Here is a 23,839-nt window from a genome sequence, read left to right as displayed (position 1 = left end):
AAGACCAAACATTATTTTCACGTCAAACCAAAGTCACTAGAAAGCTAACAAAATTATCTAAAACTTTCATGTTTACGCCTAAGACCAATTCTGTACCGATCAATACCAGTTTTTATTTTAAATTCGGAAAAGTTGTGCTGAAAGTCCATAAAAATTCACTGTGACCTACGTGTAGTAATTTGACCATAACTCAAACTCTATAAATCCTATTGACGTGAGACCAACGGCATTAGAAAACTAACATCCATACCTACAACTTTCGTGTTTACACCTAAACCTAGTTCGGAACTTAAACTTGTCAAACTGAGACAATAAAAACGCGTTTTGCACATTGACAGCAAAATCGCAGTTCAGCTGCGATTTCGCTTTGGGGAAATATTTTCCACTTCTTATTCAATCCAATACTCTCCAAACTTGATCCTAATCATTACTCTATGATTGCCCTATCATTAGAACACTAATTATTCATCAACTTACTGTATGCAAATTCAAATGGTTCTCAAATCTATTAACAACCTATTACAATTATTAAACCCTAATTCTTAAACCAACATCTCATCCAATTTCATGGTTTTAACCTCAAAACTACATCTAATAATCATCCTATGGGTTATCTAAGGACTGTATACAATTTCTACATCAATTCAACAAGTTTTCATCATCTAATCATCAAATCTCTCTCAAAACCCTAATTCTCAAATTCCCACAAACTTTCCCCAACTTGTTAGATGCAATCTAATGATTTAACAACTTAATATTAATGCAAGATAGTCTCACCCTCACCTTAGATTAATTCCTGAATCAGCGGCAGCGTTCTTCTTTCCTAAGGTCTTCTCCTCTTCTCTTGACTTTTCTCTTCTCTTCTCTTCTTTCTTGTTCTCCTCTTTTCCAAAAAGCTGTTTCCGGTAAACTCTTTCTAACCTAAGCTTCTCTATTTATAATACTAAACGCTCTTCCTAAATCTATTTTGGCCCAACAACTTATTCTTCTTTCTATTCTAACCCCCTTCTTATTTCTCTTACACCTCAAAACTACTCTATTCCTCATAATCTTATTTATTTCTAAATTAAACATATCTCTCCCCCACTTAATAATAATAATACACCAATAACAAATATATCTCTAACAAATAACAAATATATTTCTACACCAAATAACAAATATATCTATAACAAATAACAAATATATTTCTACACCAAATAACAAATATATCTATAACAAATAACAAATATATTTCTACACCAAATAACAATTATATTATGCTAGTAGATACCAACATATAACATAAGAAAATATCACATAAATCATGTAAATCATACCAATCATATAAATATATTCTAAAACTAATTAAAATAATTAAATAAAAAGGAGGGCGTTACAATTTCCTGAAGAGTATTAGGGATGCGCAGAAGGTTGATGTTAAGTTTGTAGACTTGTTGGTTGCTAGTAATCAAACTGAAAATAATGACTTTAAGGTCGATGATCAAGGTGTGTTGAGGTTTCGGGGTAGGATTTGTATTCCAGACAATGATGAGATAAAGAAGATGATTCTTGAAGAGAGTCATAGGAGTAGCTTAAGTATTCATCCGGGAGCTACAAAGATGTATCATGACTTGAAGAAGTTGTTTTGGTGGTCTGGATTGAAACGTGATGTAGCACAATTTGTGTACTCTTGTTTGATTTGTCAGAAGTCGAAGGTCGAACATCAGAAACCTGCTGGGTTGATGACACCGTTAGATGTACAAGAATGGAAATGGGATAGTATATCCATGGATTTTGTGACGAGTTTGCCGAATACTCCTAAAGGGAACGACGCTATTTGGGTGATTGTTGATAGATTGACGAAGTCGGTACACTTCATTCCGATCAATATTAGTTTTCCTGTAGCTCAGTTGGTAGAAATTTATATTCGAGATATTGTGAAGTTGCATGGTGTTCCTTCAAGCATTGTGTCAGATAGAGATCCAAGATTTACTTCGAGATTTTGGAAGAGTTTGCAAGAGGCTTTAGGCTCTAAGTTGAGATTGAATTCGGCTTATCATCCCCAAACAGATGGTCAGTCGGAAAGAACGATTCAGTCACTCGAAGATTTGTTGAGAGTGTGTGTACTTGAGCAAGGTGGAACTTGGGATAGTAATCTCCCGTTGATAGAGTTCACTTATAATAACAGCTATCATTCAAATATTGGAATAGCACCTTTCGAGGCTTTGTATGGTCGGGGGTGTAGGACTCCGTTGTGTTGGTTTGAAACAGGTGAAAGTGTGGTTTTAGGACCATAAATTGTTCAACAGACTACTGAGAAGGTGAAAATGATTCAAGAAAAGATGAAAGCGTCGCAGAGTCGACAAAAGAGTTACCATGATAGGCGTAGGAAAGATCTTGAGTTTCAAGAGGGAGACCATGTGTTCTTGAGAGTTACTCCGATGACCGGTGTTGGTCATGCATTGAAGTCAAAGAAGTTAACTCCGAAGTTTATTGGTCCGTATCAGATATCGGAAAGAGTTAGAACGGTGGCGTACCAAGTGGGTTCACCATCGCATTTATCGAATTTGCATGATGTGTTTCATGTGTCGCAACTGAGGAAGTAGGTTCCAAACCCGTCCCATGTGATCCAGAGAGACGATGTGCACGTAAGAGACAACCTTACGGTGGAGGCTTTACCAGTGAGGATCGAGGATCGTGAAGTGAAGAAGTTGAGAGGCAAAGAGATACCTCTTGTGAAAGTCGTTTGGGATGAAACGACTGGCGAAAGCTTGACGTGGGAGCTAGAGAGTAAGATGCTGGAGTCTTATCCAGAGTTGTTTGCTTGAGGTAAATTTTCGAGGACAAAAATTCTATAAGTTGGGGAGAGTTGTAACGCCCGTCTTAATTATTTAATTAATTTAGCGAGGTTTTGAATATATTTATAAATATATGCTTATATGATTTATGAATTTAAGTGATTTATGAGGTTTACGTGAGTTTATGTGAGATATATGATTTATCTGAAAATTATGTGATATATGCGTTGTTATGATTTTAGAGATGTTATGAGGTGTTGAGACTTATGTTATTATTTAATAAAATAAGATTTGAGAAATAAAATAAAAATATTAAAATTTGGGTTGTGATGTGAAAAGAGCATTTTTAGAGGTGTAAAGAGAAATTAGAAGTGAGGTTATAAATACAAGGAGTTAGGTTGAGAAAAGTTTTTAGGTAGAACGTACGTTTTTGGAGAAAAGGGAGAAAAAGTCAGAAAGAGAGAAGAGCAAGAGGAGGCTGTCGATTTTCATCTATAACCAGGTAAGGGTGGGACTAACTTTCAATATTATTAAGGGTATGATTCTGAGAATTGAATTTGACATGATTAGGTTGAGTTTTGGTGAGAATTGGGATTAGGGTTATATGACCGATTTGATGATTAAACCATGAAAAGATATTAGATTGATACAAAACTAGTGTACAGACCTCAGATATACATTAGGGTGTTAATTAGATGCTGTTTTGGTGTTAGAATCATGAAGAGATATGAAAAGTTGAAGTTTTTAGGTTTCTGCCCGAGCCTGAACTGTCATCGCTCGCAACTGCGAGCTGGAGCACTCGCAACTGCGAGCTAACCCAGACCGCTCGCCACTGCGAGCAGAATCGCTCGCCACTGCGAGCAAGACCCTGAGCTCGCAACTGCGAGCAGAATCGGTCGCCATTGCAAGCAAGATCATTGAGCTCGCCACTGCGAGCCAAGTTACTCGCCATTGCGAGCTAGACTGTTAGTTGCCCAAATTGTTGTTCCATGCGATTCTTTCGCACGTGTAGTTGTGAGTTGATCTTAGGGGTAAGAGTGAGAGTTGTTAGGATATTCCAGAATGACCAGAAGCCTGATTAGATGACTGAGATTATTAGTAATGTTGCATAAGTAATATTATGATCTTTTATGATAATTAAGTTGATGTAATTCATTCCTTAAATGATGTTAATGCATTCAAGCACCATTATATGCTATACCTTGCTGCTGTTTACTGTTGTTGACTGTTAATGTCTTGAAGTTGCATGAGTCGGTCTAAGTTGTCATGATTTAAGAAGTTGTCCATTTTAATGGAGTTGTATAAGATGTTCACGTTGTTGTCCAAGTTGCGTTTAAAGTTGTGATGTTGCATAGTCAGCGATGGGGGCTTAATGCCTGACAGGTCCTTTATGACCTTAGCGATGGGGGCTTAATGCCTGACAGGTCCTTTATGACCTTAGCGATGGGGGCCTAATGCCCGACAGGTCCAAATGTGACCTTAGCGAAGGGGGCTTAATGCCCTGGTGGTACCACATGCATAATGAAGTTGTCTAAGTTGTTGTTGAAGTTATCTAAGTTGTTGTTGAAGTTGTCTAAGTTGTTGTTGAAGTTGTAGTTGCATTGTAGAGTCGTCATAACTTATATTTAATGATGATTTAACGATGATGTCTGACGATGATGCCTTGATGATGATGTTTGATTATGATTTGATGGTGATATTTTGATGATGATGTCTGTTTATGATTGATGATGATAATAATATGATACTAAATGATTATTAATGCTGATGTTTATGATGTCTTAAGTTGTAAAATATATGATGATACTTGATTATGATTTAATGATGATTTTTGCTTATGAATTAGAGATGATAATTGTTTACGAACTAATGATGATATTTGATAATGATAATTAAATATGATTCGATATAATGCTAAATGATAAATGTTTTATATGTAATTGATGATTTATGTTGTTAAATGCATTTTGATGAATTATATGTTTAATTTATTGACTGTGAAATCTCACCCCTTCTGCGTATATGTTGCCTCGACCGTGGGTAATGTGCAGGTAATAAAGATTAGAAGTGTTCGTGAGAGGACTCCTCACTTGTGTCTAGGTGCTCTGATACGTAACGGGATGGGGCTTGCTTTCTTATCTATTCCTTACGTGTCTTTATGAACTTTTTACGAATAAGTATTGAATCAAATTATGAGATTTTCTGATAAGGCCTGCGTGCCAAGACTTTGTTCATGTTGAACTATTTCCGCTGCGTATTTCCATACTTTTATGATGTTGAACCTGGAAGGATATTTATTAATATCTATTTTATGACTTAAAAGTAGTATGTGACATTCCGTTTATGATTTAAATACTCTGATTTAATATGAAATTTTTATGTTGGGAAAACGGGGTGTTACACGTACAATCAAATCTTAAAAAGTTAAAATATTATGTTTTCCAATGCAAAGTTACTCTTTTTATGTTCCTTAACATGTACTCCCTCCGTTTCAAAATGAGTGTCGCTTTAGCCAATTGCACACAGATTAAAGAATGGAATAAAGTAGTCAAATGTCATAGCAATTTTACCAAATTATCCTAATCAACTATTGGTTTGTTTTTCATTAAAGAAAAAAATAATACTTTGGAAGTAGTGTAACATAGTATTAATTGAAGGGTACAATTGAAAAGAAAAAATTATTATTGCATTGAAAACCGAAAGTGACATTCATTTTGAAACAATTTTTTTTGGCTAAAGCGACACTCATTTTGAAACGGAGGGAGTACCCTTTAGGCACAAGTTAACATGACCCAGTAATATTTGGTGTAATAAAGTATAACATTTATGGATAATAAATGAATATTGTCATTTACCATAAAATACTAAAAAAGTTGTAATAATACCCAAATTTAGTATCCCCATAGGCTTAACTTAATTGATAGTGATATTACATATTATTATATGTAGGGGTCGGGGTTCGAACTTCGGAAATCCCACTCCTCCCCATTTAAAATATGTGAGTTCTAGCCTAGACGGGAGGAGATGTTCTTATTCCTCTTCCACGTGGCAGTGCCCTCCTTCCCTAACTCATTCACCAACTCAAGCTTCTTTATTTTTATTTTCCCACCAATTTCCAAACCCTATTTCATTTTGTTTCTTCCATGGTGCCTCATAACTCATTTCTCCCAGCACCAAAATAACTAGTAAATAAATGCATTGCTAATGCTAAGCTTCTCAATGTAAATTGCAATTTCAATTGCATTTGCATTTGCATTTTCAACTAACTTCAAATCCAACCATGCCTTTCTCTACTACCATTCCAATCCCAACCTCTCCTTGTGCGCGTTATTTAAACCTCTCTTTGCATGCTGAGAGATTCAAACCGTTTCATTTCGTTTCATTCTCTCTCCGTAACCGCTTCTCTCTTCGTCATTGCTTTGCTTCTAGAATCTTCTCCGATGTTCACTCTCCGCCGCGCTTTCTCCCCTTTCCTCCGCCGTCTCACTCCGCTTCCTCAGGTTCGTTTTCCGCCTCTTCCGTTGAAATGTAGCTGGAATATTTCATAGTACCGAATTTATTAAGAGCTTAATTCGGTTTAGAATTTGAGTTTTCACGTGTCTGTTAGAGCATTGCTTGTTTGTGAAAATTTCAGTGATTTTGAACGTAACTGTAAGTGTTTGTGCTAGGTTTTGTTTCTATAAATAACTTAATTAAGCTCTTATAGTACCATAAACGTTTATCATATAACTATTAGCGTGCTTATCTATAAGCCATTTCAATATCAAATGATGAAATAAAGTTAAATTGTGTGTTTTAGTATAAGTGTGTTTAAGTTATGTCCTCGTGAGCTTAGCTCAGTTGGTATGGACAATGCAAAAAAATATGCAAGGTCCGAGGTTCAAATCCCGGCCACCACCATGGGCGGACCTGAATAGGTCCTGGTGTGGCAAGTGCCACACCAAACCCAAATCCAATTTTTTTTATTTTTTTTGTTTGGTCAAAATTGGTACTCTTGATTCTTGAATTCTTGCACAATACACAGAAAACAGAGAACTCACAACTCACGTACCAGTACCATTGAGTATTAAAAAACCTTAAACTAGTTATTATTATTATTATTATTCAAACAAGTACTAGGAATAGCCCACAACTTGCAGTGCCTTCAACGTAGCAGAAAGAGAGTTGTTCTTTCTTTGCTTCATGGCTCATGTTGTGCACTTATTTATATTGTAGTTTGGCTTTGTAAGCTTGCAATGTAATTTGGCTTTGTAAGCTTATTTATATTGTAGTTTGGTTTTGTAAGCTTGCAATGTAGTTTGGCTTTGTAAGCTTGCAATATAGCCGATGTGGGATTTAGTATCTATCTATCTATGTTTTACAAAGCACATGCATATAAAAATAATAATAAGTAATATATGTTTTTTGTGATTATCAAGCTATATTTTTTGTGCTACTTGTTGGAAAGTGGTTTTACAAAAGACCGAAGTATTGAGTTTTTATCGTTAGCTTTGTCAAGCTATTATTAGGTTTTGACTACTAAAATTGATATTATATCATTTTAAATTGAAATTGTATCAGAATGAAAAATATGCGAAGAGTCAACTAAGTAACAAGATGTGTGATCAATGGTTAAATGATCGTCTTGTAGCATATATAGAAAGAGATGTCCTTAGAACAATTTAGTAATGATGTAATTTTATCTCATTTTCAAACAAATGAAAAATAGAGTATTTTCTTTGTAATTATGGTTGCTACAACTACTTATAATATAACTTCTTATTAAATTTAGTATTATTTAATTTTTTGACAAAAAAATTTGTGCCCCACCAACGTTGTAAGTCCAGATCCGCCCCTGCCACCACCAAAAAAAGTTATAAATTGTTTTTATCAGTTATCTTGGAGAACTTATGAAAATAAACTGAAAACAGCTAATGGACATGTCATAAGCTATTTATACAAGTGTTTATATCTAAATTATTTTTATAACAAAAACTAAAATAAAGTCTAATTTGTTTGATATAAGTTATAAGCTGATTTCATAAGCTATCCTGGAGAGTTTATGGAAATATGCTGAAAACAACTTATGGATATGACATAAATTGTATCTATAAGCTCTTTCAAACAGTCACACAAGTGCTTATGCTAGTAGATAAATTCAAATAAGTCGATCCAAATAGGTATATAGTCTTTCACGTATTTTCTAGAAAGTGCTTATATTGTTAGTCATACTTTTTCCTTTATTGTTATTAGTTTTTTCCGTCCTTTTTTTTCCGTTAATGTTAGATCAAATATATATCTCCTGTTAACATGAGAAAGTGCAATAGTGCTTACATGATTAATAAAAAATATGCGATTGTATGTTTTTTGTAAGCTTACCATATGGAGCTGAGATCTTGTGCCTCTTTTATCACGTCTGGATGATTTACTCATTGCGACTTTCTAGCAATTCAGAGCCACAAATCCATCCCTTTTCGGTCTGAATGTAATGGGATGCATATTTCTATACAGATTTTGGACCAATATATTGTTGTCTAGCCTTTTGTGAGGAAGCTTATGTAGAAAGTTAAGGAACTTGATATATAGTTACTATGTATAGTCTAAAGTTTTTTTTTTTTGACAAAATGTATAGTCTAAAGTTTTGTTTTCATTGGTGCAGTTTGTTGTTATATGTACCAAAATCATTCCTAATTATTATTGGAATATAATTCTAAAATTTACCAGGGGATGGTCGGTTGAATGCTAAATTTTCAAGGGATGACATCCGTATTGATGCACATGATGAAAGTTCTGGAGGCGATAGTGCTGAGCAGCCGCGAGAGTGGCTATCATCTCCTGATTATGGACCTAACACTGATATAGAAAAGCGGATCTTTTGTAACCGGCCACTGAATATGAAGAACATTGTTGCTGTGGGATTTGACATGGATTATACTTTGGCACAATACATGCCTGAAACTTTTGAATCCCTTGCTTACCAACACACAATTGAAAAGCTGGTTTATGATTTGAAATACCCTAGTGAGGTTTGTCTAGTTGTTCTTATACTGATTGTTACCGTGTTTTAATTACTTTTATTATTCTTTTTCTTGTGCCAATTGTGTTTCAAAATGACTTTGTATTTTTATTTTGTTTATTACTCACATATTTTCGATTCACTTTGTATCCGTCAACTCGTTGAAATATAGTACTCCCTCTGGATCAAATAGAAGCAAAAAATTGGCCATGATTTGAGTCAAGAGGAGTATTCTTTAACTATACATCAACCCAAGCATTTTCCACTACGTGGGGTTGGCTACATTAGTCAAATCATGAATCCTGTCTAAGGACAAACCGTTTAAATCTATATCTATCTTAATGATTTAACCTATAGTTTTCTTTGATCTCCCTTTGTTCGTAATTGTTAAACTAACCTCCTTAGCATCACTTATACGTTTCTTCTCCATACATGTTCAATTACATAAGACAAGACTCTACTATCTTTTCTCCAATGTACGCTAATCCAACTTTCTTGTCTACGATACTTTTATGGGAAATGCTAATGAGGGCCCCCGGGGTACTCTTTAAGGACCTAAAATGGTAAGTTTTATGAAAATTTATGTATCCAATGCATTGAAAATTGAAATATTTGACTTTTTGAATGAATAATTTCTTAATTTGGAATACTTAAAGAGTGCCCCTGGGGCACTTGTTAGCAAAACCCTACTTTTATTTTCAATCCTATATTTTCTTGTGTGTGACCACTTATCCATGGGATCATTCTTATCTTTTTGAATAATGATGCCTCAACTTTCGCTCTAATTCTTTCATTTTAATCCTATCTTGTCTTGTGTGACCATTCATCCATCATAACCTTTTTTATCTCAGCACTGGCTTTCTTGTTGGCTCTTTACTGTCTAACATATCCCATGCACTTGATGACAAAGGCATTTTCCCATTTTATTCACCTTGCTTGCATGTTTTGTTGTAGTCCTTCTTGTGGGATTAGGTCATAGGTTTAGACACCATAGAATCTATCTTCTAACCTATGATGAAAGAAAGAAGCAGACTCATCCTTGACAGAGCTCCTCCTAAAACTCACAAGTTTTCTGATGATTATTATTTTATAATAACTTCATTCCAAACCACATTGCCTTTTAAATAGGCTGCAACTGCTGAAAGAATGCTAACTGTATTAGGATAACAACTAACAATCCAATCCTAAGGAATAAAATCAATCGTCAAATGCTATGAATTCAAAATTTAGAAATTCTGTTATCCTATTCTTATCAAGCTAAGGAAACTTGATAAAACAACTCTAAATTAAAATAGATAACCTAATCGTAATCAAAAAATCCTAATTAACATAAATTTTAAAATATAAAACAATAAAAGGGCAGCCCGGTGCACTAAAGCTCCCGCCTACGCAGGGTCCGGGAAGGGGTTCCACCATTTGGTGTATTGTACGCAGCCTTACCCTGTTTTTTACACAAGAGGCTGTTTCCAGGACTTGAATCTGTGACTGACAACAACTTTACCATTGCGCCAAGGCTCTCCCTTAAAACAATCCTAATCAATAATTCAAATTGTTTGCGTCTTTCTCTGGTACTATCACTATGTTCCTTATCATATTCTTCAATTGTAAAGGATTTGATTTACTCCAATTTTATTTGTTTAGTATATGAATATTGGATTGCGTGTATTTTGGCTTAAAGAAGCGTTGCTTTTTCTGCAGTTATTGAGTTGGTCATTTGATCCAAATTACATGGTTAGAGGTTTGGTTCTAGACAAAAAGAGAGGCAACATCTTGAAGGTAAAGATTAAGCAAATGTTTTATATCCCTTCAGTTTTACCAGGGAAAGTAATATATGAGGAAATTGCATGGATTATTTTTTAATATCTTTTTGTTGTTGTATTGATTGTTTTATCACTTAATGTATTTAGATGGATTGCCACAAATATGTGAAAGTAGCTTATCATGGATTTAAAGAGTTATCAAAAGAAGATAAAGTTGGGACCTACGGAAATACTTTAGTATGTGATCCTTTTGATGGGCCAGACTATGCTCTAATTGATACCCTCTTTTCTCTTGCGGAAGCCTACTTGTTTGCACAACTGGTTGATTTTAAGGACAGAAATCCTGGAAAGATTCCGATGTCTGTTGAGTAAGTTCAAATATTGCTTGTATGAGTCTTTTATTAGCAAGTTTATACACCTGTATTTTTCAATATCAAATGGATAGTAGGACCAAGTATTTTTGTAGTTATCACTCGGAATAATATTACCCTCCAGGAAGAGGCGGGATTCTTTATTTGTGAACATATCTGGATCACTTTTAGTCTATCATTAATGTTCATTTCAACATCCTTCTAAGGCATCAAAATGTTATGGTTGCTTGCTGCTAAACCTGTTTATGCAGAGAAGTATGTTACAATAAATATCTGGTGAATATTGGGCTGTTTAAATAAATGTATATTCGGAAGTAGCCATAGCATTCTTTCTTTTTAAATGTTAGAAAATTATAGATGGTGTAAAACAGAAATGAACTGCATTTAATTTTTTTTCTTCATGTGTTGCCCTTCTAGTTATGCTTGTCTCTACAAAGATGTTCGCAACGCAGTAGATTTGTGCCACCGAGATGGAACATTGAAGCAAAAGGTAGCAACAGATCCCAGAAGGTATAGACGTAATAGCACTAGTTACATAGTGTTTAGTTTTGGGGAAATGGTGGGGGATGGGAGGGGGATTATTTTAAATATTTATTGCATGGTCTGTTTATTTAGAGGGTAGGTAATGGAGTAAGATCGCTACCCACTCAATTTTGGCTCCTCCTAGATGTTGGAGGGGAGAGAAGATGAGTTCAAAATATTTTAAATACACTGACTTGTATATCCTTAAATTAAATGTCACATAAAATGTTACAAGAGTGTAAAAGTAGATTAGTCTTTTCCCATCTTCCGTTAAAACCCGACCCTCTCGTCCTCTTTGAACCAAATAATGACAGTGTTATATAAAATATCTTAGTTAGTGAAATCACTGTCTATTTTTGTGCTTAAATTTCAAGCTATCTGACTTGGTTGTTTTTGCTTCTAAATTTGAAATACTAGGTATGTCAATGAAGACACCTCAATAGTTCCCATGCTTAAAATGCTTAGAGATTCTGGGCGAGCAACATTTTTGGTGACAAACAGGTAGTGATGAGTTGTCTTTATAAGAACGCTGTTACATATTTTGTTCATGTCATAGAGATTCGACAAAGTTTTACATTGGCTGTCGAGGCCTAACACAACCCTCTCCTTTCATCCGGGCTTGGGACCGGCTATTCATAGCAAGGCTATGCTTAGGCAGGATTCATTCTCCTTATAAGAACAGAATGAAAAATTGTTGGTTAAGTAATCCAACCTTAATTTTATCAAGTGCGTAAAAGTGTTTAGAAGACAGTTTAAAATTATTTTTATATGAAACAAATACAGTCATTTCTCTAAAATTAAGATTTGCTATTATTATATTTATTTAATATTCTAATGTTTTAAATTGTAGAACACAATGAGTTGTGTTCTCGTATATTGTATGAAATCATTCACGTGTCTTTATTGACAAGTTCTTGGAACAGTTGGTTCTTGATATTCTAAGCCTTGGTGCCTTCTAAATTTAAAATTAAATTTCAGCCATAAGCATGGCATGCTTCAAGTCTAAAAGTAGAGAGTAAAGTTACAAAACATCTGTGTCGTTACCCAATAGTTTAAGCTTTTGTGAAAGTTAATTCATGATAAATTACCATTGAGAATATAAAGACACCTGTTATTTGGTTTCTGTCTCTACAAACAATTAACTATTATTCTAAACACTCATCTCATTTTACAGTTTATGGGACTATACAAATGTTGTCATGAGTTTCCTATGTGGACCCAGTGGGGTAAATGGCGGTACCAATCTTGACTGGCTTCAATACTTTGATGTTGTCGTCACTGGCAGGTTACTTTCTTCTTTGAGCATCTGCTTAGAATAATTTTCATTTAACATTATTAAATTAGGCCCCAAGGAGTTATGCTCAAATGCTATAACAAGTAACTCTGCAGTCATTTAGTTGGGTCCCTGAGTTGTTCAGTGAATGGCTTTTGCAATTTCATTTATCCCAATCACAAAATATGTCTATATTGTAATTTTCATGATATTGCATATGGTTTATGTATGTGCTAATTCATAAGAAACATCGGAACATATATTTATTGCAATTTGATTGTGCTCTTCTTGTATTCGAAAGTTAATTTACCGGGGTTCCTATTGATTGCTGTAAATTTACTTATATATTTCCTTGCTAACCTGATTAAGCCAACCTTTCATGCAGTGCAAAGCCAAGCTTCTTTCTTGAGGGAAATCATGCTAACCTATTTGAGGTTGAGCCTGAGAGCGGAAAGTTACTTAATACAGATAATGGCTCTCCAATGCCTCAGGTCAGCACAATAGCATATCAAATCATTATATTTTTTTCATTGGTGACCTTGTTATGAATTTTGTCTGTTTTTTTTTTGTGTTGTTAAAGGTAGGTAACATCTCAGCAAGGTTATTGACGAAAGATAAGGACCGTGCTCGTAAGGTTTTCCAGGTATATTGTCTTATGTAATTTGAAGTTCATTTTGTAGGTTTATGTAACTCAAATTTGAGGTTAACATTATATATAATACTCAAGCCGATAAAGTTGATAACTGATTTTTATTTATTAATTTATACGGTTATTTGATTTTAGGGAGGCAGCGTCAATCACTTACATAATCTACTTTCAATAGAATCAAGTTCACAGGTAACTAAAATTTTCTTTCATGAAAACAGTGCCCAGTAGCATAAAGAAATGGCATACTTTTTTTTAATTTTTATTGTGAATCGTGTTTTTGGTTTGAAGAGTTTATATTTATGTAGTAAACATGGCGTTTGTCGTTCTAGAATTGAGATAAAAACATTTATTGAAGCGTTCTGCAAAACTCGTAATACTTGTAGGTTCTGTATGTCGGAGATCATATTTATGGAGATATACTACGCAGCAAAAAGGTTCTTGGTATATTATATGAATCCTTATCACTTTTCTATTAGATAGGCCTTTTCATCATTGGTTAACTCGGAATTTACCTGTAGTAGCTCCTAATCATATGAGGGGTGGAATATATCTAAACTAAAAAGTAATTTGAAAGTAAGGCATCAATGACAGTTCCAAAAAGGAAGTCTAAGTTATGTTTATTTATGTGTGGAAACCCAAATATCCATTCTGTTAAAATCATGCTTTTTGTTGATTATTCTTTATATGACTTGAATTTGATAATGGCTCAATGTGATCATGAGCAGGTTGGAGGACAATGTTTGTAATCCCAGAGCTTGAGAGGGAGGTTCAACTCCTCTGGGAATTGAAGGACTATCGCAAGGTGCTTATTGATTTTATTATCTCTGATTTTTGTTGATAAAATAAAGCTTGGAAAATGAGATGATAGAAAGTAGAGGTTTAATTCATGCAGAAAATTTATTATGGGCACTTCTGACATTTTTAATGAAGTGCGCTTTTGCATTCTTATTTACATTCTACAAATTTGGAGCATAAGATTTTTACGTGAATAGCCTTGTGTGCAGGATCTTCAATATTTGAGGAGCAAGGATGATTACATTGCAGATAAAGTCCATCATTTGAATCGGTCTCTCAAGTTAGTCTAACTCTGGACCTTATTAGTCATGTCTTATTTTCTGATTTCGGGTCTCAGACAGTAGTCTACACTTTTTCAGATTAGTGAATCCAGATGATGATACTAAGCAGAAAATAAATTCAAAACTTAATGAATTGAAGGTTAGGTCTTTTAAGTTCATTCTCGTTTCTCATGTTATACATTGAAGTCTAAGTATGGAAATTTGTATTTAAGTATCTTTTTTTTAAATCAGCTTGAAAGAGAGGTAGTGCGATCAAATCATCAAGAAGCGCTAAGAAAATTACACCAAAAGGTAGAAACTTGTAGTCTTTTACTATAATCTCTACTTTTCGTTTTACTAGTCCGGTCCACTTACATTATATTCAATTCATTTTGTACACGAAATCACAATTGTTTAAAAATAAACCATTGTAGTTTCACGAGCCATGGGGCCAGCTGATGAAGACTGGTTATCAGAACTCTCGCTTTGCTCATCAGGTAAAGTTAAACACTCTCTGTTCTTTGTTGTACAACATTAATACCGGGTGTATATTTCACACTTACATGCAACAAGAAACTGTGCTTTCCTTTATAATTTTTAAACTTTTCCCCCAAAAAAACTACTCCCTCCGTTTCAAAATGAGTGTCGCTTTAGCCAAAAAAATTTGTTTCAAAATGAATGTCACTTTCGGTTTTCAATGCAATAATAACTTTTTCTTTTCAATTGTATCCTTCAATTAATACTATGTTACACTACTTCCAAAGTATTATTTTTTCTTTAATGAAAAACAAACCAATAGTTGATTAGGATAATTTGGTAAAATTGCTATGACATTTGACTACTTTATTCCATTCCTTAATCTGTGTGCAATTGGCTAAAGCGACACTCATTTTGAAACGGAGGGAGTATAATTTTTAAATCAGAACGGTTATCAGCGGCGTTGTTCTAATGTTGTGAAATAACATACCAACTGTTGCCAAGTTATACCTCAAATTAATATCAATGCGTAAATGTTGCCAAGTTACCTCAATTTAATTAATATCAATGCGTAAATGTTGCCAAGTTATACCTCAATTTAATATCAATGCGTAAATGTTGCCAAGTTATACCTCAATTTAATATCAATGCGTAAAACACATGTTGTCGTTATGCAGATCAAGTATAACTTTTTTTTTTTTCCATTTTGAAGTGTAAAAGTGAATGACTCAGTTTTCCTCTGTCTGAATTATAATTATAGAATTGATCTTATTAAAGATAATTTGGTAATGCACTAATGTAATGTGCATGATGCAGGTTGAGAGATTTGCCTGCCTTTATACAAGCCGGGTATCTAACTTGGGTCTGTTATCTTCAGACAAGTATTATAGACCCAGTGAAGATTTTATGCAACATGAATTTGGCATTTTGGAAAGTTGAGCTCTGCTACTGTATGCTTTATACCTCTCCCCCTGGAATATTTTTGTTGGAAACATATAGCAATTATTTGCTTTAATTGTTTAGGAGGTATATTAATTTTAACAGGGTTGTATTTTTTTTCCCCATCTTTTGTTTTTATAGTAATAGAGACAGCAATGGACAAAGAAGGCACGGTAATAACTCTGCCACTTTCCTTGCTGCTGAAAATCCATCCCATTTTTATTTTTATCGGCATGAATATAATATCTATTGATATGTATATTAAAATATGAAGAGAAAAAAAATTCAAGGGGGGTTTGATGGATATCCACGTATATCCATTGATATATATGGAAGAAGAAAAAAATCTGAAAACTTAGTTGAGAGAAACTTATGCAATATAAAGGGACAGTTTGAAAACAATATAAAACAACTTAGTTTGACTTACTCCTAACTAATATAGAACAAGCAAATGATCCACCAAAACAAAGTTAACTAATGTTTTGTGAAAACAAATCTTTTGTGCTTCTTTCTCAAGCGCTCACCACTCTGCCTTAAATCTGAAGAAGACTTCCAATGCTACTTAGATACGTATTACCTACCTATAATTTCATTAGAAATACATAGTTTTCATCACTTTCCAACTCCTCACAAAACGAAAACCCTCTTACTACTTTTTACAATCTGTCGCACATTCATCGACATACAAGAAGAGGTGGGTGCTTTAAACAAATAGAGTATGAGTAAAATTACTTGATTTTACCAAAGCTCTTTAGGTACCAGAATCTCAAGGGGTTCTACTTAATCAGCTTTAGAAAGCAAAAACAATCATGAACTGTATCAGCAAGGTTTTTAATTGCATCACCATTTGTGGTGATGGACCATAATGGATTCTAGCTTAGGCAAAATTTGCATGCCAATAACAAGCACTTGCTATGGCGCGAGTAATTACCTGAAAAGAGGTAAAAACCTCACCAATAAAAGAATAACCAAAGTGCATTTTCTAAGTGTTTCATTTTGCCTCTCCACTCTCCAGGTCTTGCATTCCCAACGGTTCAGGGAAAATTTCATTGGATGACCTTTTATTGGAAGAAGAGTGATCATTGCCACCACTACCATGAGAACCTACTCTTCCTGTTTGTTTATTGCCACTAGAACTGTCCCTATTTGTATGTGTTATGGTAGCACCACTGTCTGATGAACTGTGTCTCCAGCTACCAAAGAATGCAGTGTTCCAAGATCTATTAGATGAAGTTGTTCTCAGTTTTGCTGAACTAAAACTTTCTTCTCTAACAATCTTCAATGGATTTTCAAGTGCTTTGAGGACATGTCTCATTGGAGGACGTTTGGAAGGCTTAGGATTCAGGCATGACTTGGCCACAATTGCCATAGCCCATACCTCTTCCAATAGGTCCTCATCCACTATCAAAGTCGGGTCAACAATCTTAGTCAACCGTTCTTTATCGAATATGGTGATGTAGCACAAGGTGTGCTCTAACCAATCCTTTGTCGTGGCATCATCTGATTTGCTGATGTCAATATTACCGGTAACAAGCTCAAGTAAAATCTTCCCAAAACAGTAGACATCATAGGCACATGTCACAGATGATTTACCTGTTCATTAACACAATAAAATCAGACACCGATGATTTCTGTTGTAACAGTTTTAAACACATAGAAGTCAATGCCAAAAATATACTATATGCAAGTATGCATGTTCTTTCTCAGTGCTATTACATGCATGTAGCAGATCACTAGTTCTAGGGAGAAAACTGTTTGTGTACTATTGCATCTTAAATTTGTCGCATTAAATGCATGGACGCATGGATCAACAATAGGATAAAAACTAGCAAGAAATAGGTAAAACAGTTTACTCACCAGAATTGCCTTGATTAGAAGACCTGCAAAATTACAAGAAAAGGAAAAGGTTACAAACAGGCACCATAAAAATAGAATTAACTAGTATACTAGCCCTAAGAAAGAATTAATTGATCTACCAAATCATTCTAGCTTGTAGGTACGATCCAACCATTTTCAGGATAGTATATTAAGTCCATTTAAGCTTCAAGTTTATAAATCGTCACAGTATTTCTTCTCTTATTTTCCATTTCATTTATCATAAAACAGTTTCGCTTTATTACATTGTCATTGCTAATTCATTCAAAACTTACATTGGCTTGCTGAAAACTCTTGACATAACATTCTGATGAAGATCCCCTTGGGCAATGACCTCACTTAAACTTCCAAGTCGCACTTCAAATTTATCATCAAGAAGTATACTACTAGCTCGGACATCTCTTCAAAAATTAAAATAAAATATCAGATGTGCAGACCACCTTAGTTTTAACATTGTTGACTAGGAACTTCAAATTTAATTCGATAAAATTGTAAAGAGAAATCTATCACTAAATAAACATTTGCAGCAGACTATCATTTTAATTCATCAAACACATATCTTTGACTAGCAAGAACGCAAATCTGTGACTTTCATTTATGTCTGATATATATTATGCAATATAATTGTTTTATTAGTGGCATAAAAAGATCCATTGTCATGGTGGAAACACAATGCTGATTTTTTTTTTTTTTTTAGAATTCAACATATTTTTCACAACACATAAACAATTATATTATGCTAATAAATTTGACTAAGTGATATAATTGTAATTTTGTGATCATAACGAGAGAATCATAGCAATCATGATTGCATTCGGTTTTACCTGTGAACAAGGGGAGGGCTGCAATCATGTAGGTAAGCTAGGCCTTCAGCAACTCCTGTTGCAATTTTCAATCTTGTGATCCAATCCATGGACTGCAATTTTCCATCTAAATCATTGACTTTGTGCAAGGAAGTAGCCAAATCTCCATTTAACATATACTTGTAAACTATACATTTATCCTTCTCATTGTCCATGCAGTGTCCTAGGATTGGGATCAATCTTGCATGTGAAACCTTGCTCAATAATCCCAATTCTACCATGTAAGATTCTCTCTTAAATAAGCTTAAATCTACCCTTTTGACAACAACTGTTGCTCCATTGTCCAAAACTCCCCAGAAAAAGTCTCCAGAATGACCATGCTTCATTACGTTTGCTTCATCAAAATTGCCAGTCATATGGAGAATTTGTTCAAAAGTAAATGATTCTCCCACGGCAGTTACAAAAACGGGATCCTTAGGTATAGGACTTTCCCCTTCTGTAACAGGCCCCCCATTTGTGGTCCCTCTTTCAATTTCCAAATTTTTACTCTTATGACATTGTTTCAGAACCAATATGAGGACCAATGCCAGTAGCACAATAAAGCCAATCCCACCAAATATACCTGCCAGTATGAATATCAATCGTTTGTTTTTCTTGGACTCATGGCCACCAGAAGCAAAGGGTAAATTTCTCTGGACATAAAACATTCTACACTCTTCCAAATTTCGCTGGTTTGAAATCATCTGCAGGCAATTTCTGGCTAAAGCAACATCACTAAGACCACCACCATCACCTTGCACATCACCTTCCAGATAATTGCTAGACAAATCAATCGTTTTAATCTCGTTCATAAAACCATTCACAGGTCCATAAAACAAATTGTTTGATAGATTGAATATACCACCTGAGCTAACATTTAAACCAGACAATTTTGGTAGTGGACCAGTGAGACTGTTGTCTGATACATCAAATATTAGCAACTTAGGCATTGACCACAAAGTGCTCGGCAACTGCCCAGAAAGAGAATTCATACTAAGATCGAGTTCAACCAACTTTGAAAGATTACCTATCTGAGAGGGAACCGAAGAAGTGAAAGAATTATTAGAAAGGTTCAAATTTTGAAGATTTGAAAGGGTGCCTAGTTCAGGTGGAATAGACCCAGATAAGTAATTATTAGAAAGATCAAGCCTTGTAAGGTTACCAAGCTTAGAGAAAGATTCAGGTACTGATCCTGAAAGCAAATTCCTAGAGAGATCAAGAATAGAAAGACTAGATAATGAATCCAAACCTGAAGGCACTCTACTAGTAAGATTATTTCTTGAAAGAAACAACTTCTTCAAACTTCTCATGCCCCCAAGTGAACCAGGAATCACACCAGATATTGAACAAGACCTTAAATCAAGCTCTTTTAGTGCACCAAGTTTCTCACCAAACCACTCAGGAATAGAACCATTGAGCATGAACCCAGAAGCATTGAAAGACTCCAATAGTGTGAAGTTTGCAAGAGCATCAACTTCAAAACTCGGGTTAAGACGACCTTTGTGGGTTCTCTTCAACCCAGCCACTTTGATACCAACAACTTGATCGTTCCGGCACTCAACACCGGTCCAGTTCCGACATGGATCAGTTTTTTTAGGCCATTCCTTTCCCCTTATCCCCATCGATGAACGAAGCTCCAACAACGCTAACCATTCAGTTCTTGAACTCAAACTCACTGTTAACTCTACTAACAAAAACAACACCATAACACTCACCAGTATTCCACTCCTCATTTTCATTTCCAACTCTCACAAACTTTACTTCACTTCACTATGCTCTTTGCAATCCCAGTTTCATCTGCATGTAATAATATAACAAATTCAGCATATAGCCCGGAGAAAAAAAAATGAATTTTTTATATAAAAAACGTACCTTTAATTATGACAAGTTGTTAAACTTCACTCTGACTCGGTCTATAAGAAGGAACCATTAACGTTGTAAACTACAAGAATGTCTTGTGTCTCTGTTGTTTTTTGTTTTTTTGTTTTGTTGTTTATATGAGTAGTTGTCTTCATAAAACACAACCATCAAAGTTTAAGGATGGAATGAATAAAATATGGCTGTGACAAAAAAAAGAGTGTTGTTTTGGAATTGAAGTGAAAATTTTGTGACAAAACATTAAATGTGTATGAAGGGAATTGGTGGGATTGAGGTAGTGCATTAATTAGGGGAAGAGTGTGGTAGTGTTAGTGTTATGCACCCAACTGCCACAACTGCCAAAACTCACCGGAGGAGTTATTAATGCAGTTTTGAATTGGGAGGTGGTGATGATGATGATTCAAGATTCAAGATTGAACAAAACAGTGTTTGTTGTTATTTTGTTTGGTTTTGTTTAGGTGTTCACTGTGAACAAGTTGAGTCTTGTTTGTGTGTTTATGTAAAAAGGTTGTAAACATGAAATAAATGCAAAAAACCAAATTATTGATTTGTAGTACTAGTAGAAGTTTCGTGGAATTAGAGTGGCTTTTCAAATTTGATTTTTCTTTTATTTTTTTTATTTCTTTTTTCTTTCTGCAGATACATAATTGGGGGGTAATGCATGATAATTTGATGATTGATGAATCAATCACCATCTGATGAGCACTGAGGAGGTGTGACAGTATCCACTTGTGTCTTTACACGTAGAATTTTCAAAGGAGAAATCAATTTTAAGATGTTATTATTAAAAGCCACTCATGCTTTCATACACAGGAAAGTCACATAATGCCACCATTAGTTTGGTCCAAAATGCTATTTAGTTTTTATTGTTGGAAAATACTTGTGTGAATTTGACCGTACAAAATTTCGTCTGTTGAGTTGATAATATCTTTTTTGATTAATTAATGTACGTATAAACCGTGTATCCATAATATTCAATGTTATTCTTCTCTACAAAAAATATACTAATATTCAATCCTAACTTCATTGATAACCAATTTTAACTACCAGAACGTGACGTTTATGATGGAGGTTCCAACTTTTATTGTACACGTATTTTTCCTGCTCCTACCTCTCTCTACCTATATTGTTGTATCTTAATGCACACACATTCAAAAGGATAACCGAATAAATACTACTAATTCCCTTACTCAAAAAAATACTACTAGTTCCCTAAAAAAAAATATACTAGTAGTATTTAGGTTAGATATGTTTTTGCTCCCAACAAAATATCTCTCCCTCAGTCGTAATACTAAAATTCTTTGACGTGACTGTCAATACTAAACCCGTGGAGATAAGTTTTTGAGTTATGCAATATGATTTGATTTTTGGATAGAACAATTGTTAGTAATATATTATATTTACCTTTTAATCGAATTCCGAATTACTAGAGTTCATTCAATTGAAAATCAGAGATTTAACACAAATAGAGACTAGTATTTCTATAGTTTGTTGGCCTAATAAGACTTTCGTCATCCACCAACACTCTTGTAGAGTTCATATCAACTTGATTACTTACGACGAGCAACTACAAGTCGATTAAGACTATTTGAGCTCTTCGAAGATGGACCCTTGTACACTAGAAAACCCTAACACATGACACACAACCTTAGTTAAACATTCTTCACGGTTCCATTACCAAACTCCACATTCAATCTTGCAATGTGTCTCTCACATAAGATTTAGAATCTTAAATGCAATTCCTTTAAAATCTTTTTCTTTAAATATGGTATATTATTGGTATTATGTTCAAAAGGATTTGCTTAGTAGGGTGTGCGAGTTAAACCTCTGTAATATATGGTATTAAATTGCTTTCAAATCTTTGTTGCTTCTTCCAAGTGGTTAAGCATTAAGGTATACCTTCTCCTTACTAGGAGGTTAAACCTATGCCTTATGGCTTGATGATTTTACTTTGCCTACCTTGTATAGTAGTTAATTATATTTGTTCACCAACATAGTGTGACACAGTTGATAGATAATCGAGTCTCTTAAACACGTGGTCATGGATTCGATCCCTAATTGATGTGTATGGAAGAACATTTGTTGAAAGAGGACAACCCTTAAGTGAATCTCTGTACCTTAAAATATTAGTCTCTAGCCTACAATTGGAATTAAGATACCTTGGCGAAAAAAAAACAATTGTTTCATGTCATTTTTAGCCAATATATTTCTGACATTGTTCATTATTTTTTATTTTGACTTGATATGCTTTTGTATTGATCAGCCTAAACTGAAAATGTTGAGAACATTGCACTGAAGAGGCAATTAGAAATAAGCTAGTTGTGCTGGAGTTATTAGCTATATAAATACTTTTGTGTTCTTGTATTTTTATTTTTACCATTTTGTGTCAATTTCTCCCTTCAATCAATTCAATTTGCATATATTCTCTCTCTTATTTTTCATAGATATCACGTTTACTAACATAGACTCCTAAGCTTTTAGCACCAAAAAGTCATTATAACTTTCTATCCTTTTCTATTATTTTTTTACCATGTTGAAGTTTCCACCATAATATATGGTGATTAATAGTCGTTAGAGATTTTTTGGACATAGTGGATTCTTCCTTCTCAACCAAATGTTGTTTCTATATACAAAAGTTAGAGACTAAACCCCTAATACTTGCTTAAAAGACCCTAATCATTTATCCATTAGAACGATCTATTGTTGATATCGCTCTCTAATATTATTATCTCTACTAAATACATTAAAGCGATATTGATTTTCGCAACCCATATATATATAGATTAGGAAGATACTCTATTCTTATCCCCATGGGTACATAATGTATAAAGTTAGTCTTGTATAATCAAATGATCAAATATATAGTTTTAATGTATACATACAAAGAATTCTATAAAAAAAAAACCGACATGTAAAGACTTATCTCCAAAATACTAACTCAATTTTTTATTATTAAAAAATACATATCTTTATATGTGTATAAACACTATACATCAAATCTTGTGAATACAAGCTCCAAAATGTAACTCACCTAACAATATATATTTTTAGTAGACCTAAAAGAAGTTGTTGACTATACATAATATTGTAACTTTTAGTCTTTTAAATAATAAATAAATACACGATACATTTTTCAGTTCCACGAGTGTTATCCTGTCAATGGTCTTCTTACCACTTGCCAATAAGTGCCAGAGTTTGAAGGTAAATTCATAGGTATTTTGGAGTTGGAGTTTGATTGGTAGTGATACTATGCAAAATTTGTTTAACATTTAAATTTCATTTTAGAATAAATTAATCTCAAAATTTGACATGTCATTGATTAATAACATGAGTTACATATCCGATCAAACTACATGAATATCATTGTGTTCACCTTAAAATATTGATATGGCAACATCCTACTCACAATCCAACGTGTACTGA

The 23,839-nt window shown here is 34.1% G+C and overlaps 2 protein-coding genes across 3 annotated transcripts; one reads left to right on the top strand and one right to left on the bottom strand.

Annotated features, from left to right (window-relative positions):
* The first annotated feature begins 5,802 nt into the window (after positions 1-5,802).
* On the top strand, positions 5,803-16,049 carry LOC146951873 (uncharacterized). Of its 2 annotated transcripts, XM_085755681.1 has the most exons (18): positions 5,917-6,280; positions 8,484-8,785; positions 10,474-10,551; positions 10,683-10,903; positions 11,324-11,416; positions 11,846-11,929; positions 12,603-12,713; positions 13,087-13,192; positions 13,282-13,344; positions 13,486-13,539; positions 13,734-13,791; positions 14,076-14,152; positions 14,355-14,425; positions 14,505-14,565; positions 14,658-14,717; positions 14,840-14,902; positions 15,699-15,832; positions 15,963-16,049. In XM_085755681.1, the coding sequence occupies exons 1-17, from the start codon at positions 6,061-6,063 to the stop codon at positions 15,819-15,821; spliced, it is 1,845 nt and encodes a 614-aa protein (XP_085611807.1). In that variant the 5' UTR covers positions 5,917-6,060; the 3' UTR covers positions 15,822-15,832; positions 15,963-16,049. The 2 variants fall into 2 exon arrangements, with proteins under 2 accessions (XP_085611800.1, XP_085611807.1); XM_085755674.1 differs by having other exon boundaries at positions 5,803-6,280; positions 15,699-16,049.
* A 131-nt stretch (positions 16,050-16,180) lies between these two features.
* On the bottom strand, positions 16,181-20,913 carry LOC146951872 (putative LRR receptor-like serine/threonine-protein kinase At2g16250). The gene is made up of 5 exons (XM_085755662.1): positions 20,411-20,913; positions 18,521-20,335; positions 17,972-18,097; positions 17,679-17,701; positions 16,181-17,414 (listed from the first exon to the last, which is right to left on the bottom strand). Exons 2-5 carry the CDS (start codon positions 20,275-20,277, stop codon positions 16,813-16,815), a joined length of 2,508 nt encoding a protein of 835 aa, XP_085611788.1. The 5' UTR covers positions 20,278-20,335; positions 20,411-20,913; the 3' UTR covers positions 16,181-16,812.
* Positions 20,914-23,839: the final 2,926 nt, after the last annotated feature.

This window comes from Medicago sativa, chromosome 1, assembly GCF_051527215.1.
Source record: "Medicago sativa cultivar Bolivia chromosome 1, Bolivia_mono, whole genome shotgun sequence".
NCBI classification, from domain to species: Eukaryota; Viridiplantae; Streptophyta; class Magnoliopsida; order Fabales; family Fabaceae; genus Medicago; species Medicago sativa.
This window is presented reverse-complemented; position numbering and strand designations above follow the sequence as displayed.